Below are 16009 nucleotides of genomic sequence, written 5' to 3' on the forward strand. Positions count from 1 at the left end.
CAGGAGGTAGGGGGGTAAGAGATCAACTAAAGGACTTGTATGCATGCATATAAGCATAACCAATGGACATAAGACACTGGGTGATAGGGGAGGCTAGGGGACTGTCTAGGGCGGGGGGATAAAATGGATACATATGTAATACCCTTTGTAATACTTTAAGCAATAAAAAATAAATAAATAAAATAAAGGAGAATTGCAGTCTGCTATTTAAATCTGTATATTTTTATATCTTAATGTTCTAGCACCATGTAATGTCAAGTTAAAAGCAAACTTTGGAACCTTAATTTAAAGCACTGACCAAATTGCTTAGGTAAGACATGATAGACTTTGTACTCAATAATTTTCATAGCTTTTTCTTACTTCCCATTACCCTCCTGTTCCTGGTCCCTCACTGTCCTCATGTCTTACTTCCTCCTCTTTATTCAGCAGTCGGTTCTGTGCCCGTGAAATGTCTTTGCCGAGATTTACAGCTTGACTGTAATGAGTCCAAATTACGAGCTGTTCCATCAGTTTCTTCAAATGTGACCTCCATGTAAGTAGAAAAGAATGGCTTTCCCTGAGCCGGAATATAGCCCTTGGAATACTGTGTCATAATGAAGGCCTTGTCATTCTTGATATAGTGCATTTTTACTCAAAGACCATGTCTTTGCTCCATGCTCAATTCTGGTTGCTGATATTTATTTTGCATTTATTAAATGCTACCCTCATTGTAAATTATTCCATGTATTAACTTAGTTAGTCCCTCATAACAATATAGTGTCACCATATTTCATCTAAACAAAGGATGCCATCAATTGTATGTGCTGCTGAAGAAAAAAAGCTGCCAATTAAACTCTTCTATAGAGCTTTCTTATTTTATCAAGTATTTACTTGACACATATTGAAAGAGCTCTTTTAAAGTTTATTGAACATAAATTTTAATACACTCTGATATATAAATTTTTAAAAGTTAAATAAATGGGATTAAATATTCCCAAAGCTTCACATTTAAAATTGAACTCTTCTGAATCACATTTGATTTGGAGATGTTGATATTGGGTTTGTTTCTAAAGTAGCTCAAACTTATATATGTAAAACAGAAATCTTGATAATAAGTGGTTTGTTGATCCGGTACAAATTTGAATTCAGCAAACTTCAGCGCCACAAATACACACATTTGTCTGAGACTTTGAAAAGAAATCAGTAAAAAATAGATATTTTAATCCAATATTTTTGCTGAGGGTTTTTGTTTTCATCCAGATGTTTTAGTGACTTATGGCTCTGTGTATATGAGGGCAAAATAGAAGTTATTCTTAAATTTATAAATGTTGGCAAGGTCTGCCTTGTTTTAACCCAAACCACATAACCCAGCAAATCATATGCTTGGTATATATAAGAGGTGGGGAATAGCTATGAGGATAGTGGTACCATCAAATTAATAGAATCTCGGAGTTTACCCAAGTGATGTCATCTGGGGACTTTACCCAAATTGACAATAAGCTGAGAGCATCCAGCAGGGTAAGCTCCAGAGACTTTTCCAAAGGAGGCAACTTTCCCACCTAAACTAAGGAAAGCATTCTTTCCTATCCCCAATTCACCAATGCTCTTTTTTATAGTAATTAGTCTTACTAGAAAAATAATAATAATCTCTTCCCCCAAAATCTGAGATCCTATGGAGAGTTTCCATGATTTAAATTCTGACTGGAACTGCTGGATTTTTATAATGTATGATGATTTCATTCTATATTCAAAGAAAAAAGTATCACCCCAATGCTTATATCAAATTACTAGAAAATGCAAACCAAAGGATACCTTGATGCTACCAATCTTATTTTTCCACAAATAAAATTTCATTTTATTCTTAAGCAATTCAGCTAATCTTTGTAAACAAGAAACAGAAGAAGGGCACTGGAGAAATAGAGGAGGATAAGGCAATGACTAACTAGAAAGTACATGTCCCACCTAAAGGTATACTGATTTAATTAAAAAAAAAAAAAAGCTCTTCTGACTCAGTACAAATATATAAATACTAGAGGCCCGGTGCACGACATTCGTGCACTCAGGGGTTGGGGGAGGGGGAGTTCGGGTTCCCTCAGCCCGGCCTGCACCCTCTCACATACATACATCACACATACATATGTACATACATACATATATACGTAGAGATGTGTGCAGATATATGAGCCACCAGTTGTCAACCCTTGGTATAAGGAAAAAACAGGGATCATAAATGATGGGATACAGAAAGATGAGGATGAAGGAAGACCCCAAGATGACTAACTGCGAGGTTTCTATTCTAAGTAATAGAGTGATCCAAGGATGGGGAGACTGGTAACAATAAGTAGGGGAGGACTCCAGTTTTAGATGTGTCTTTCAATTTGAGGTTAACAGGTCATGCAGTGGAAATTTCCAACAGGAATTTGGAGATGTGAGAACAAAGCACAGAAGTTTATGCCTGTACCCCTTTATTTTATTTTGTGTTTTTTAAAAATAGCATTTTCGTGCACTTTGGGTTGAGCAGCTTGATTGAGGGTGTCCATTTCTATTTTTCTCTGCAGAACACTGACTTAGCACCACATCTCGTCCCAGTATTTGTTCCATTCCACAGATAAAAGGCTTTAGAGCAAATACATTAGGAGAGTAAATATCAAAGTTTATTACTGAGCTCAGTCCATATTTTAAGTTGGAACTATCATACAGAAATGTCAGAAATGGACTAAATCATATATAAGTAAAGTAGTAAAGAAGCCAATAACCCAAGTAATGCTTATTGAAGTTGGGATTTTTAAAGATATTTCACATAAATGCTAATGAACAAAAGAGACAAATATATAAATACTAGAGGCCCAGTGCACGACATTCGTGCACTCAGGGGTGGGGGGAGTGGGAGTTCGGGTTCCCTCAGCCTGGCCTGCACCCTCTCACAGTCCAGGAGCCCTTGGTGGATGTCTGACTGATGGCTTAGGCCCACTCCCCACCTGCCCACCCCGCCACCGGAGCAGGCCTAAGCCAGCAGTCGGACATCCTTAGTGCTGCTGCAGAGGCGGGAGAGGCTCCTGCCACCACCACTGTGCTCGCCAGCCATGAGCCCAGCTTCTGGATGAGCAGCGCTCCCCCTGTGGGAACGCACTGACCACCAGGGAGCAACTCCTGCATTAAGTGTCTGCCCTCTGGTGGTCAGTGTGCGTCATAGAGACTGGTTGTTCTGCTGTTCGGTCAATTTGCATATTAGCCTTTTATTGTATAGGATGTTTATTTCTGCATTGTTCTAACTTGCTAAATATTAACTCTATGAAAGTTGACATTAAGGTCCTGGAATTTAATCATTAAAATGATATCATCCAATAAGAACTTCCTTTATAAAAACTAGAGGTAGCTCTAACAATAATAATAAAGCCAGCAGTTGCTCTCTTTCATTCACATACTTCACTTTGTGAAGAGTCAATCTTGGAATTTTAATTTTAAAATACAAAAATCTATTACATTAAAAGTATTTGGGTTTGTTCTACTAGGTGTGAATAATAACACCTACCTCTTTGCATTTCAATGGGGCCCTGTGAAAATATAGAGAATGCTATTTGTGAAAATATTTGACATCATTTAGGAAAAAACAGCCTATAAATTCTAGGCACCATTAATAAAAACTCAAATGTTCTAAGAAACATTATTTAAGAGATCTTACTAGGTAAATGATCCTCCCTTCCCTTGAAGGAAACCTGTTTTCTCCCAAGGGTCATTTGGATATTTGTAGCATCATTTGCAGGCCACACAAAATTATCAGTTTAAAAATTTAGCCTGCTATATTTGGTCAAACATTTAATTAACTCACCACTAATGCCTTGGCAGGGCCAGACCAAATGCAATTAACCTCTTCCTCTTGGGTTCTCTGAGGGGACCTCCCTTGTGTCTCTTTTAAGTATATTGTGCACCGGGCCTCCAGGGCTAGTAATAATAATAATAGCATCATATTATGAGAGGTAATCCATTTTTCAAAATTAAAGAAAAGACTGACATGGACAGATTATGTATGATTCATGTAAAGGATCCCAGCTGCAATTGTTTTGGAGTTTTTTGTTTTTGTTTTTTGTGGGGTTTTTTGTTTTGTTTGTTTTTTGCTTGTTTTATTTTGTTACTACTACTTTACATTGCTTTTCTTTAAAAAAAAAAAAAAAAGAAAGAAAGAAAGACAGAAAGAAATGAAAGGTTTAGGTCCTTCTCAACACAACCACAATTAAAGTGGAGGACCTGGTCTGTGTCAAGCTGCTTTTCAAATTGTGATGCAAGGCAAAAGCTTTCCATATGATTTATTAGACATTGAAATGCACCACTTATTAAATAAAGATGGTTCAATTGTATGTACCAATTGTCAGTTTTCTTCACAACTAATTTTAAAAGAAAGTAAAGGTAGTGGAATTTGAGCAATGAAATACTGCAGAATATAAAGTTATTTAAGTCCTTGAATGTGTTTTAAAAAGAAACACTATTTTTATTATCATGCAAAAACTGAGATGTTTTCTAATGTTTGTTAAATAAAAGTAGAAAAGGAGAACATAACTAAAAATTGTTTTCTCAGTTTTATTATCTTTAATTTGTATGTCAAATTTATAGTGCTGTAATCTAATTTAAGAAAAGAGAATATATTTAATTAATACAAAATCAACCATTAGACCATGTTTAAATGATGCTATGAATATGAGCATAGCATCATGAAACAAAGTATTTCCTGAAAGCTGCTGCTAAAGTAAATAAAGTTTATAATTATCCATATTGTTATGGCTTAAAAATAAAGAAAAGCAAACTTCAAGTAAGAATCCAAATTACCTTTATTTCAGGTCACTTCAGAGAAACTTAATAAGAAAACTTCCTCCTGATGCCTTCAAGAAGTACCATGATCTTCGGTCATTGTAAGAAAAAAATTTAATTTTTTAAAATTTAATTATTGGTATTAAAATTAATTAATTTTTTGGCATATCTGTTTCTTCCCATATCTGTAACACCAACACTGCTACTGCATAAACTTAATCCCTCTTTGGGGACTTATTTAGCTATTAGTTGGAGACTACCAGATAATTTTTTTTCAGTAGCTCTAGAAGCCATTCTAGAAAAATCTTATATACCTATCCCCAAGGAAACTAGAGAATGTGTGTTGTAAATCTTCCTGCCCTACTCTGCCAAAATGAGGGCCATCAAGAGGTTTCACTCTCTGCACTATTTAACAATGGGTCACCTCAACACACACCTTAAAGAAAGATGTGAAGAACTTGTACTACATCTACAGCCAAGATTAGATAGTGAAGAGTTTTCCCCATAGCCCAGCTGACATAGCTCAGTGGTTGAGCATCTACCTGTGAACCAGGAGGTCACAGTTCAGTTCCCAGTCAGAGCACATGCCCGGGCTTGGAGGCTCCATCACCAGTGGGAGCGTGCAGGAGGCAGCTGATCAATGATTCTCTTTTTAAAAATATATACTTTTATATATTTATTGATTTCAGAGAAGAAGGGAGAGGGAGAGAGAGATAGAAACATCAATGATGAAAGAGAATCATTGATCAGCTACCTTCTGCATGCCCCACATTGGGGATGAAGCCCCAAACCTGGGGATGGAGCCCAAAACCCGGGCATGTGCCCTGATAGGGAATGGAACAGTGACCTCCAGATTCATAGATCATCTCAACCACTGAGCTACACAGGCTGGGTCAATGATTCTCTTTTATCATTGATGTTTCTATCTCTCTCTCCCTCTCCCTTCCTCTCTGAAATCAATTATATGTATGTGTGTGTATACATACATATATATGCTGTATATGTGTGCATTTTTCTTTAAAATAGCAGACAGAAATAAAGCACAATCAGAAGAAGCAAAATTAATCCTTTTCAATGAAATGTTCTTAAAACCCAGATAATCTGCAAAAAAAAGTATATTTCATATTTGAAAATAGAAATTCCAATAAAAATTACTTTTTAGAATTTTATTCTGGGGCATTTATCAATCAACAAAAAAAGAACTTGTCAAGATTACGCCTGATACAAAAATTTCAAGATGATATTTCTTTATGCTATATTCTGATTTCTGTAATATGAAGAGTTTTCCTGATCTGTAGCACCACCTTATGTCCACATGTTTAAAAGAAGTTAGGACTTCAAATTTAAATAGCAAAATTCAGGTTTATATAACACAGTAGTTTAGGATTTTTAAACAATGAACATTAAATTAATTCGTGAACAGCCACTTTGTTCCAAATAATAAAAAATCAAAATAGCCTAATTTAAAAAAAATTCTAATTGGTTATCAGATGTATAGCTTGGCTCAGCCTCCAGAAAATATACATTGCTTGCTCATTACAATAGTGAGAAATAAATAAATACTAGTAAATGTTAAAGTCTTTGTATTAGTGAGAAAGATGCATTACCTACTGTGCGATTGGGCCACATGATCTGTGAATTGCTATGCATAATAAATTTAATAATAACATTTTATAATCAAAGTTAGGATTTCTTGCATGTTGCAGAAATAGGGGATCTCTTTTAGTCAAAATTTCTAATTAACTTCATATTGGTTTCTCATTTATCATTCCTAAAATTTATAAAATTTATATGTATACTCAGACTACCCTAAAGGACAGCTCTCAGAGCAAGAACTCAGGCTTGGAGGCCTTCCTTGGTCATCCCCACCACCTGGGCCATAGAAGCACAAAGCTTCTCTGGTGAATATGATGCAATTGCTTGTGCCTGGGACCTATTTCCTTTGACCTCCAGCTGCCTCAGGGTCAAACTATCAGTGTGATTTTAGTTATTAACTATGTAAGCCTGCCTTCTTGTCCTGATATTCCTATCTAATTTATATTCTTTTAGTCCTGATTCTTTTCATTTTCATTTTTCTCTTTGTTGTGTATATTCCTCATAAGATTCCTCCAACATTTTTTGTGTGTGGGGGGGGGCAAGACTTTGGGTGTCAAATTAATAAGATTAAAGTCAACTTGCTTAGCAGATTTGTGATTAACATGGAATATTTCTGGGGGGCCTTAAAGATGTCACATACTTGTATGTTTGCCAGCACTATGTCAAATACCAACAAGTTTGAAAAATTATAGCAGGAAATGCTAAAAAGTCTGACTTCTGAGCCTGTTTTATTAATAAGTGCCTTACTGTGCACTTATTCATTCCTAGAAAATTCAAATATTAAATTTTAGCTATTACCTTTTTTACCTTTACAACTGGTATTTCTAAACTAAAAACTAGCCTAATCATGCATGAATTTAAAATAGCAAAACAAAGTTACATTATGTCCACCTTCACTAAATTATTTCATTATATATACCTTTTATAATTAAAAAAATTTTAATTGTGGTAAAATACATATGACATAAATGTACCCTCTTAACCATTTTTAAGTGTAGTTTTAGAGGCATAAGTACATCAATTCATTGTGTTACCATCACCACCATCTAGCCACAGAATTCTTTTCATCTTGCAAAACTGAAAGTCAGTTTCATTGTTTTCCATTTATTTATTTTTAATCTTAGAACAGTTTTAGGTTTACAGAAAAACCATGAAGATAATACAGAGGGTACCCACATACCCCTCACCCAGTTTCCCCAATTATTATCATCTTCTATTATTATAGCATACTTGTTACAATTAATGAATGACTATAGATACATTATCATTATGTTTTCCTTTTAATAATCATTTTCACAGGTTCCTGCAAGACAATAAGATTAGATCCATATCCAAGCATTCTTTCAGAGGACTGTACAATCTCATTAAACTGTAAGTACCAATTAAATTTGCCTGTTCCACAGTGGTTTGTCAGCCTGTCCTATCCCAGTCCATACCAGCCCTCCTGCCCACAACAATGCCAAGGAGATGTGCAAAGAGCTGAAGGGGCACATAGCATTGCAGCTAAGTGCATGGGATTCTGAGTCATACAGGCTTTCAAGTCCTGACTTCATCACTCACTTAAGTGTGTGAAGTTTAGCAATTTTTTTTTCCTTTCTAAGAATCAGTTGCCTCTCCTATAAATATAAATTATAACAGTACCTACCTTAAGGTTGTTGTGAGGAACAAATGAGAAAATTTATAGAAAGAATTAGGCACACTGTGCCAGGCATATAACAAGATCTATCCTATATAATAAAACCCTAATATGCAAATCTACCAAACGGCAGAATGACTGGTCGCTATGACCCACACTGACCACCAGGGGCAGACACTCAAAGCAGGACTGCCCTCTGGTGGTCAGTGCACTCCCACAGGGGGAGCACCACTCAGCCAGAAGCTGGGTGCATTGCTGGTGAGCAAGCACAGCAGTGGTGGTGGGAGCCTCTCCTGCCTTCAAGGCAGCACTAAGGACTCCCCGGGCCTAAGCCGGCAGGCGGACATCCCCCGAGGGGTCCCAGACTGTGAGAGGAAGCAGGCTGGGCTAAGGGACCCCCCCCCCACCACCAAATGCACAAATGTCATGCACTGGGCCTCTAGTTATTATATAATGCATTAGTCATGGTGACAGGAATAATGATTGAATGAATTTAATCAAAATAAGAAAGTCTGATGATTATTAAAATTCATGAAGGAAAAAACCCAAAGACTTCCCCAGTTATTCTTTTTCTATTAATCCTGCTTTTATGAACATACTAGGTGTGCCAGTTAATGAGAATTTTTTTCAATAGATGGAGTTACACATATGTTAATATATATGCAATTTGATATGTATGCTATTTTGTTGTATTGACAACAAGCTTCAACACTTCATATGTCAAATTTTCTGAAGGTGTTAACATCATAGATATTTTTACACTTAAAAAATGTCGAATTTCGTGCCAAAAAAAAAGAGCATTTGTGGGAAGTTTTAATTCATTATTTTGAAGAAAAGTGCTGCTGAATACTTTGGGACACTTATGGTGAACATGCTCCATCTCAAGGTATTTGTAAATGCTGGTTTAAACGCTTTAAAAGTGATGATTTCGATGTGAAAGACAAAGAACATCCAGGTCAACCGAAAAAGTTTGAAAACCAACAATTACACGCATTATTGGATGAAGATGGGTGTCAAACTCAAAAACAACTTACAGAAAGATTAAACGTTGCTCAGCAAACAATTTCGATCATTTACAGGCAATGGGAAAGATTTTAAAGGAAAGAAAATGGGTGCCACATCAACTGAACAAAAGACAAATGGAAAACCAAAAAAGTCGTCAGTAAAATGTTGCTTCAACAGCACAAAAGAAAGTCTTTTTTTGCATCGAATTGTGACTGGCGATGAAAAGTGGATTTATTTTGAGAATCCCGAATGCACAAAATCATGGGTTGATCCAGGTCAACCATCAATGTCGACTGCAAGGCCAAATCGCTTCAAAAAGAAGACAATGCTCTGCATTTGGTGGGAACAGGAAGGTGTGGTGTATTATGAGCTTCTAAAACCAGGTGAAACCATTAATACTGACCACTACCAACAACAAATAATCAATTTGAACCACGCTTTGATTATGAAATGACCAGAATATTCCAGAAGACATGGCAAAGTAATTTTGCTTTATAATGATGTAACATCACACACTTCAAAAGCACTTAAAGACATGTTAAAAGATCTTGCCTAGGAAGTATTAACCCACCCGCTGTATTCACCAGACCTTGCTCCTTCATATTCCCACTTGTTCTGATCGATGGCACATGCACTTTCTGAGCAGCACTTCAAAACATATGATGAAGTGGAAAATTGGGTCTCTAAATGGTTTGCCTCAAAACAAGAAAAGTTGTATTGGGACGGTATCCACAAATTACCTGAAAGATGGGAAATGTGTAGCTAGCGATGGACATTACTTTGAATAAAGCACTTTTGATGTTTCTCTTGAAATTGTGTTTTCTTTGATTACAAAATCCATTATTATTAACCGGTACACCTAGTATAAAGGTTGAAAGAGTAAAACATTTTTTAATTGTGGTAAATATGCTCACATAAAATTGACCATTTTGACCATTTTAAGTGTACAGTTCCATGGCAATAAGTACATCCACCTTGCTTGTAGCCATCACCACAATCCATCTCTAGAACTTTTCTATCTTCTTCAACTAAAACTCTGTACCCATTAAATAATAACTCACCACTCCCCCACCCCTGAACTCTCACAACCACCATTCTACTTTCTGTCTCTATGAATTTGACTACTCTAGGCACCTCAGATAGGTGGAATCATATCTTATTTGTCCTTTTGTGTCAAGCTTATTTCACATAGCACAGTGTCTTCAAGGTTCATTCAGATTGCAACATGTGTCAGAATTTCCTTCCCTTTTTAAGGCTAAGTAGTATTTCATTGTATGTATATACCACATTTTGTTTATCCCTTCTTCCATCAATAGACATTTGGGCTGCTTCCACCTTTTGTCTATTGTGAATGATGCTGCTGTGAACATGGGTGCACAAATATTTGAGTCTTTGCTTTCAGTTATTTCAGATATATACCCAGAAGTGGCTTTGCTTGGTCATAAGGTAATTTCTATGTTTGATTTTTTTTTAAGAACATCCATACTGTTTTCCACAGCATCTTCATAGTTTGACATTTTCACCAGAAAAGCACAAGGTTTCAATTCCTCCAAATCTTCACCAACTAGTTATTTTTTGGATTTTTGTTGGTGTTTGGATTGTTGTTTTTATAACCATTATCCTAATGGGTGTGAACTAGTATGTCATGGTTAAGAGTAAAGCTTTTTAAAATAGCCTTTCTCAAAATTCCATTTGTAGTTATTGAATGGAAACAACAACAACAAAAAGTCACATGAATAAACAACTCCCTCTATTTTCCTTTCTGCCCCTTGCTTTCTATTCTAACCCAAGAGACTCCAGCAGATTCCTAGCTTATGGTATCAGAGTTTGGGGTTGAAGGCCACCTAATCATTTTACAAGCAAAATGAAAGAAGCCACTGGAGACTCAAAGCCTTCACAGTAATCATGTTCGCCATGTTCTCTTCTCTCCTATCCCAACCCTGCTCTTTCTTAGCAAATTAGCCATAGTCAATATTCGACTCATGCTCATCAGCCTCCTCACTATCTTTCTCTCCAAACCCCCTATGACTGTTCAAAACGTGCTCAACCACATCTTCTTGGTTTAATGTTGCATGGATGTGGAAGGTGGTACAGACCCGGAGAGTAAATTTAAAAGTGTCCTCCATCTCTTCCCATGGTTGTTGTTGTGGTGGGTGTTTGTTTGTTTGTTTTTCATAAAACTGGAATATTGTTCCGCTACTAAAGATGTCACAGACGTTTAGTTTTTCGTAGATAATCCTCACTTACCTGCTCTTCATTCATCCATTAATATTCACCAGCCCTTATAATGTGCAAGTTCCTCAGCTAGACTCCATGGGGAGCCAAGAAAGATAAGTCAGACCAGCTTTCTTCTAGCAGCCTGCACATCAGTGTTTCTGGTACAGCCTTGTACTACCGCTGGGGAGAGGTAGGCCTCTCGTTCTCCAGAAGTTTAGTCTTAGGTGGAGAAACAATCGCAGCATGCAGCCAACAAGAGAGAATGATAAAAGAGGTTACTTAATTAACCCCTAAACCTGTATCATTCAAACCAAAACTGCTGTGTACAATGATTCAGTGAAAGGATGGACCACTCTGTGTCCAGAGCAGTGAAGAGTGGCTCTGAAGAGGGACTGGGCTCAACAGATGAACACGGACTGCATGGATGGATCAAATGTCTGTACCTGGTGGATTTCCACTGGCTTTCAAGGGAGCCCCCCGAGGTATTCAGGGAAGTGTAGAAGCTATTCTTCACCTCTTCTTGTGCCCACCTGAGGCTCCAGGTTTGAAAGGGAGGGAAGGAAGTGGTTCTAATACGGGGCATCATCCCTTCCTGCCCCTAAGCAAAAGTCAAACTTGGTGGGGGAGGGGGAGGTTCCTGTCAGGAGAAATTTTACAGGATGTCGACTTAAGATCTGCCAGAGTGGAGAAAAGAGAGAAATCAGTGTGGTCCTTGTTATCAGTGGAAATGAAACTTGAACCAATACTTGTATATGAAGCATAGGCAGAGAGGAAAACGAAGAGGAAAGACATTGAAGTGGGAGGCATGGATGGAAACACTGTTATAATAAACTAGAGGCCCAGTGCACAAAAATTTGTGCACTTGGGGTTGGGGGGATTCCTTAGCCCAGCCTGTGCCCTCTCGCAGTCTGGGACCCCTCGGGGGATGTCCACCTGCTGTCTTAGGCCCGTTCCCTGGGGATAGGGCCTGTCAGACAGACATCCCTCTAGCTGGCAGTCAGACATCCCTCTAGCAGCCTGGGAGCCCTCAGGGGATATCCACTTGCCAGTGGGGAGCAGGCCTATGCTGCAGTCAGACATCCTTAGCGCTGCTGTGTAGGCGGGAGAGGGTCCCACCACCACCGCTGTGCCTGGCTTGTGGCTGAGCAGAGCTCCCCCTGTAGGAGTGCACTGACCACCAGGGGGCAGCTCCTGCATTGAGCGTCTGCCCCCTGATGGTCAGTGTGTGTCATAGTGACCAGTCATTCCCAGTCGTTCTGCTGTTAGGGTCAATTTGCATATCACTCTTTTATTATACAGGATAATATCTACTGAGTACTGTGACTTGCCAGTGCTGATGCCATGCATTGCCTCAAATTTTACAACAACCCTTAGGAGCAGGCACTAATATTATCTCCATTTCAGAGTTGAAGAAGTAGTGGCTCTCAGAAGTTAATTGCTTGCTTAAGGTCACACTATAAATAAGTAACGCTAAGAATCAAACTGCAGCAGACTCAGAGCAGGGTATTGATGCACTAAAGCAATTGAGCTAGAAATAAACATGGCAAGAGGAGATCAATGTAGAAGAGAGGGGGATTTACTCTGTAAAAGTGTGAGAGGTTGGGTAGGTATGGTGGGGTCAAACTCTTTAGCAAGACATGCCATGTCCTTTTAACCAGAACAGAGGCCCCTGTCTGCCTCCCAGGTGCATCTCTTAACTGTCTTCACAGCTCCATGGTGAGGCCACACTGAATTATCTGGCGATCCCTTCACTAGTCACTCTCTTCTTGCCTTTGCATAAGCAATCTCTTCTAACTAGAATAACTTCTACTCATTCTTTGCTTTGTGAATGACATGTCTTCGTCTAAGGTTCTTCTCAATCGTGCATCCTTTTGTAAAGCCTTCCTGTTTCCTCACTCTTTCATGCTCTGCAGCCCCAACCCCAGCAAAGCCAGGTGCCTTCTCCTCTGCATTGTCAGAGTAACATGCATGGTGCACTTCTCTCCTCTCCCCTACGTTGCTGTAATAACCTATTCACATGCTGCTTTCCCTTGAGATTCAAGGTCCTTCAAAGAAATAAATGGTATGCTTATCATAAAGCCATAGAGTAGGTGCTCAAAACAATTTGATGAATAAGTGAATAGATGAATGAAGACATGGCTGATTGGTTTATTGATTGATTGTGAGAGAATTAAAAACTAGACATAAAAACATAAATGATAAAGAACTTTTAGATCCAAAGCCAGGGAAATGGCTTGATGAGAAGAGTATATAAAAAAAAAACAAACTTAAGATGTATGATTACTTTTTTTTCATTTTCTTATTATAAAATATCAGGAATACCAATTTTACTGTGGTCATTTCTCCTTTTTCAGGCATCTTAGTAACAACAGAATAACCTCCTTGAAGCCTGGTGTTTTTGAAGATCTCCACAAATTAGAATGGCTGTACGTTTAATTTATGTGGCATTTTATGGTATTGGTTTTTATGTTCTAAAACTGTATAAGTGAATTGATTTTTTTTTCCTTCTGGCTGGCAGGATAATTGATGATAATCACCTCAGTCAAATTTCCCCACTAACATTTTATGGACTAAATTCTCTTATACTCTTGTAAGTACTAAAATTAAAGCAAATATTTTAATTAAAAGAAAATACATGTATGAAGATTACTGCTTCTCAGAAGGAAGGTGGGGTGGGGAGAGATTATGCATATATGCATAACCCATGGACACATACATGGCTGATGAAAGTCTGGGAGGCCGTGCAGAGTGGAGAGGGTCAATGGGGGCAAAAGGTAGACATATGTAATACTTTCAACAATAAAGATTATTTTTTAAAGAATGAGAAACAAAAATATTTGGGGGTAAAAGTAATCTTCCTATAGTTCCTATTCTGGTTTTTTTTGTTGTTGTTGTTATTAGTGTTTTGGTGTGTTTTTTTTTGGGGGGGGGGTATGCTTAAATGTTAAATATTTTGATTTATTTCTACTTTTTATTTTTATAATTTTCCATATTATCAACTGTGGCATTATTTCTCATTCTATATCTTATTTGAATAATAGGTTGAAAGTTTATGGAAAAGTATTTACTTTAGTGGTACTAACTTTCCAAATGCATAACAAAATATAAAAATGATTTTATATTTTTCAGTGAGTTTGTTCCATATAAACGATAAATCTACATCCTTTTTAAAAATAATTACTGCTTTAAGTTTAACAGCATTAAGTTTGGAATTGTGAAACCCTAAAAAAGGATTTACAACTAAAAGCCATTACTTAATTATAGTTTATAAGGCTATTTTGTAGTTTTAACAGGTTTTAAGATTTTCTGTCTTCTACAATTTGAGCCCATCCAAACTGAATACATCCTCACAGTGGTATTTTATTGAAATATTCTTAAGCATACCATTACTACCTTATGTTAATCTTGGTAAATAAAAATAACATTCATTTAAAAATCACCTCCTTTCTGGCCAGTGTGGCTCAGACCTATGTTGAGCGTTGACCTATGAACCAGAAGGTCACAATTCAATTCCTAGTCAGGGTACATGCTGGGTTGCAGGTTCAACCCCTAGTAAGGGGCTTGCAGGAGGCAGCTGAACAATAATTTTCTCTCATCATTAATGTTTCTATCTCTCCCTCTCCCTTACTCTCTGAAGTCAATAAAAATATTTTAATTAAAAATAATATCACCTCCTTTTTATTGCCCACTGTTGAAAGGCACTGGCTTTTCTTTTAGTTACTAACATTACTGCTTCCTCTATATGACAGATATTATTTATCTAATTTTACCACTAACAAGCAATGAAATATAAAACACAGGACAAAAATAAAGAAAACAACTAAATTAATAGATTTCCATGGTTTCACCATGTTTGGCTTAAGTTAAATAAAATAACTAGAAAAAATGTGATTTTTTAAAATTTCTTTTCTTTTTCAGAGACCTGATGAATAATGTCCTCACCCATTTGCCTGACAGACCTCTTTGTCAGCACATGCCAAGACTGACTTGGCTGTAAGTTGCTCTGTCTTTTCTTAAAGACGTCAACTAACTTTTCTAGTTTTGCCTAGTTCGTTTGGGTATTAGGTTTTGTAAAATGGTAAATTGTTAATGTCATATCACGTTTCCTCAAATGACTTTAACATGATTTTGTTATTAAACATCCCCATCATCAAACTAACTCCTCTAAACTCTCCCCAAAATAAAACATCTCAAAAACAACAACAAACAAAGAAAAACACTTGGAGGCAGAAAGAAGGCAGAAGGGATGGCATAGCATCTACATAACATCTCCCCCTTTTCCCTGTTGACCTATCCACCTATTAATATGTACAAAAAGACTAAATTTTCTAAATTCTGCATAGTGAAAATGTGATACTTAGAATTTAATTTTGAAGTCTAATCACAATAGAATATGTTCCATGAAATGTGTTACCGAATAGCTTTGCTTGTTGTAATAAGTATCACTCCACTATTCAGAACTCAATTACCCTGTAAATTTTCCTATTAAAATACAGGTAAAATGAAGAAATAAATAACCAAAATAACAATTGAAATATTTGATCAATAAATGTCAAATACAGTACCATATGAAAACTCCCTCTGTTTCTTATTATGTAGGAAATTCCCAAATTTTTCTTTAATTCTAAGCCCAAAGTAGATTTAAAATGCCAAATTAAAAGTAAGGGGGAAGCCCTGGCTGGTTTTGCTCAATGGTTAGCGTGTCAGCCTTCAGATTAAGGGTCCTGGGTTTGATTCCAGTCAAGGGCACCCCTGGGTTGTGGGCTCCATCCT

The 16009-nt window shown here is 37.1% G+C and overlaps 1 protein-coding gene across 1 annotated transcript in view; it reads left to right on the forward strand.

Annotated features, from left to right (window-relative positions):
- Positions 1–16009, forward strand: part of RXFP1 (relaxin family peptide receptor 1) — a 46172-nt gene that overhangs the window by 4922 nt on the left and 25241 nt on the right. The window contains exons 2-7 of the mRNA XM_059697721.1: positions 427–532; positions 4812–4883; positions 7678–7749; positions 13591–13662; positions 13755–13826; positions 15155–15229. Coding sequence (XP_059553704.1) covers positions 427–532; positions 4812–4883; positions 7678–7749; positions 13591–13662; positions 13755–13826; positions 15155–15229 — 469 coding nt within the window. The remainder of the gene's footprint in view (positions 1–426; positions 533–4811; positions 4884–7677; positions 7750–13590; positions 13663–13754; positions 13827–15154; positions 15230–16009) is intronic.

This window comes from Myotis daubentonii, chromosome 5, assembly GCF_963259705.1.
Source record: "Myotis daubentonii chromosome 5, mMyoDau2.1, whole genome shotgun sequence".
NCBI lineage: Eukaryota > Metazoa > Chordata > Mammalia > Chiroptera > Vespertilionidae > Myotis > Myotis daubentonii.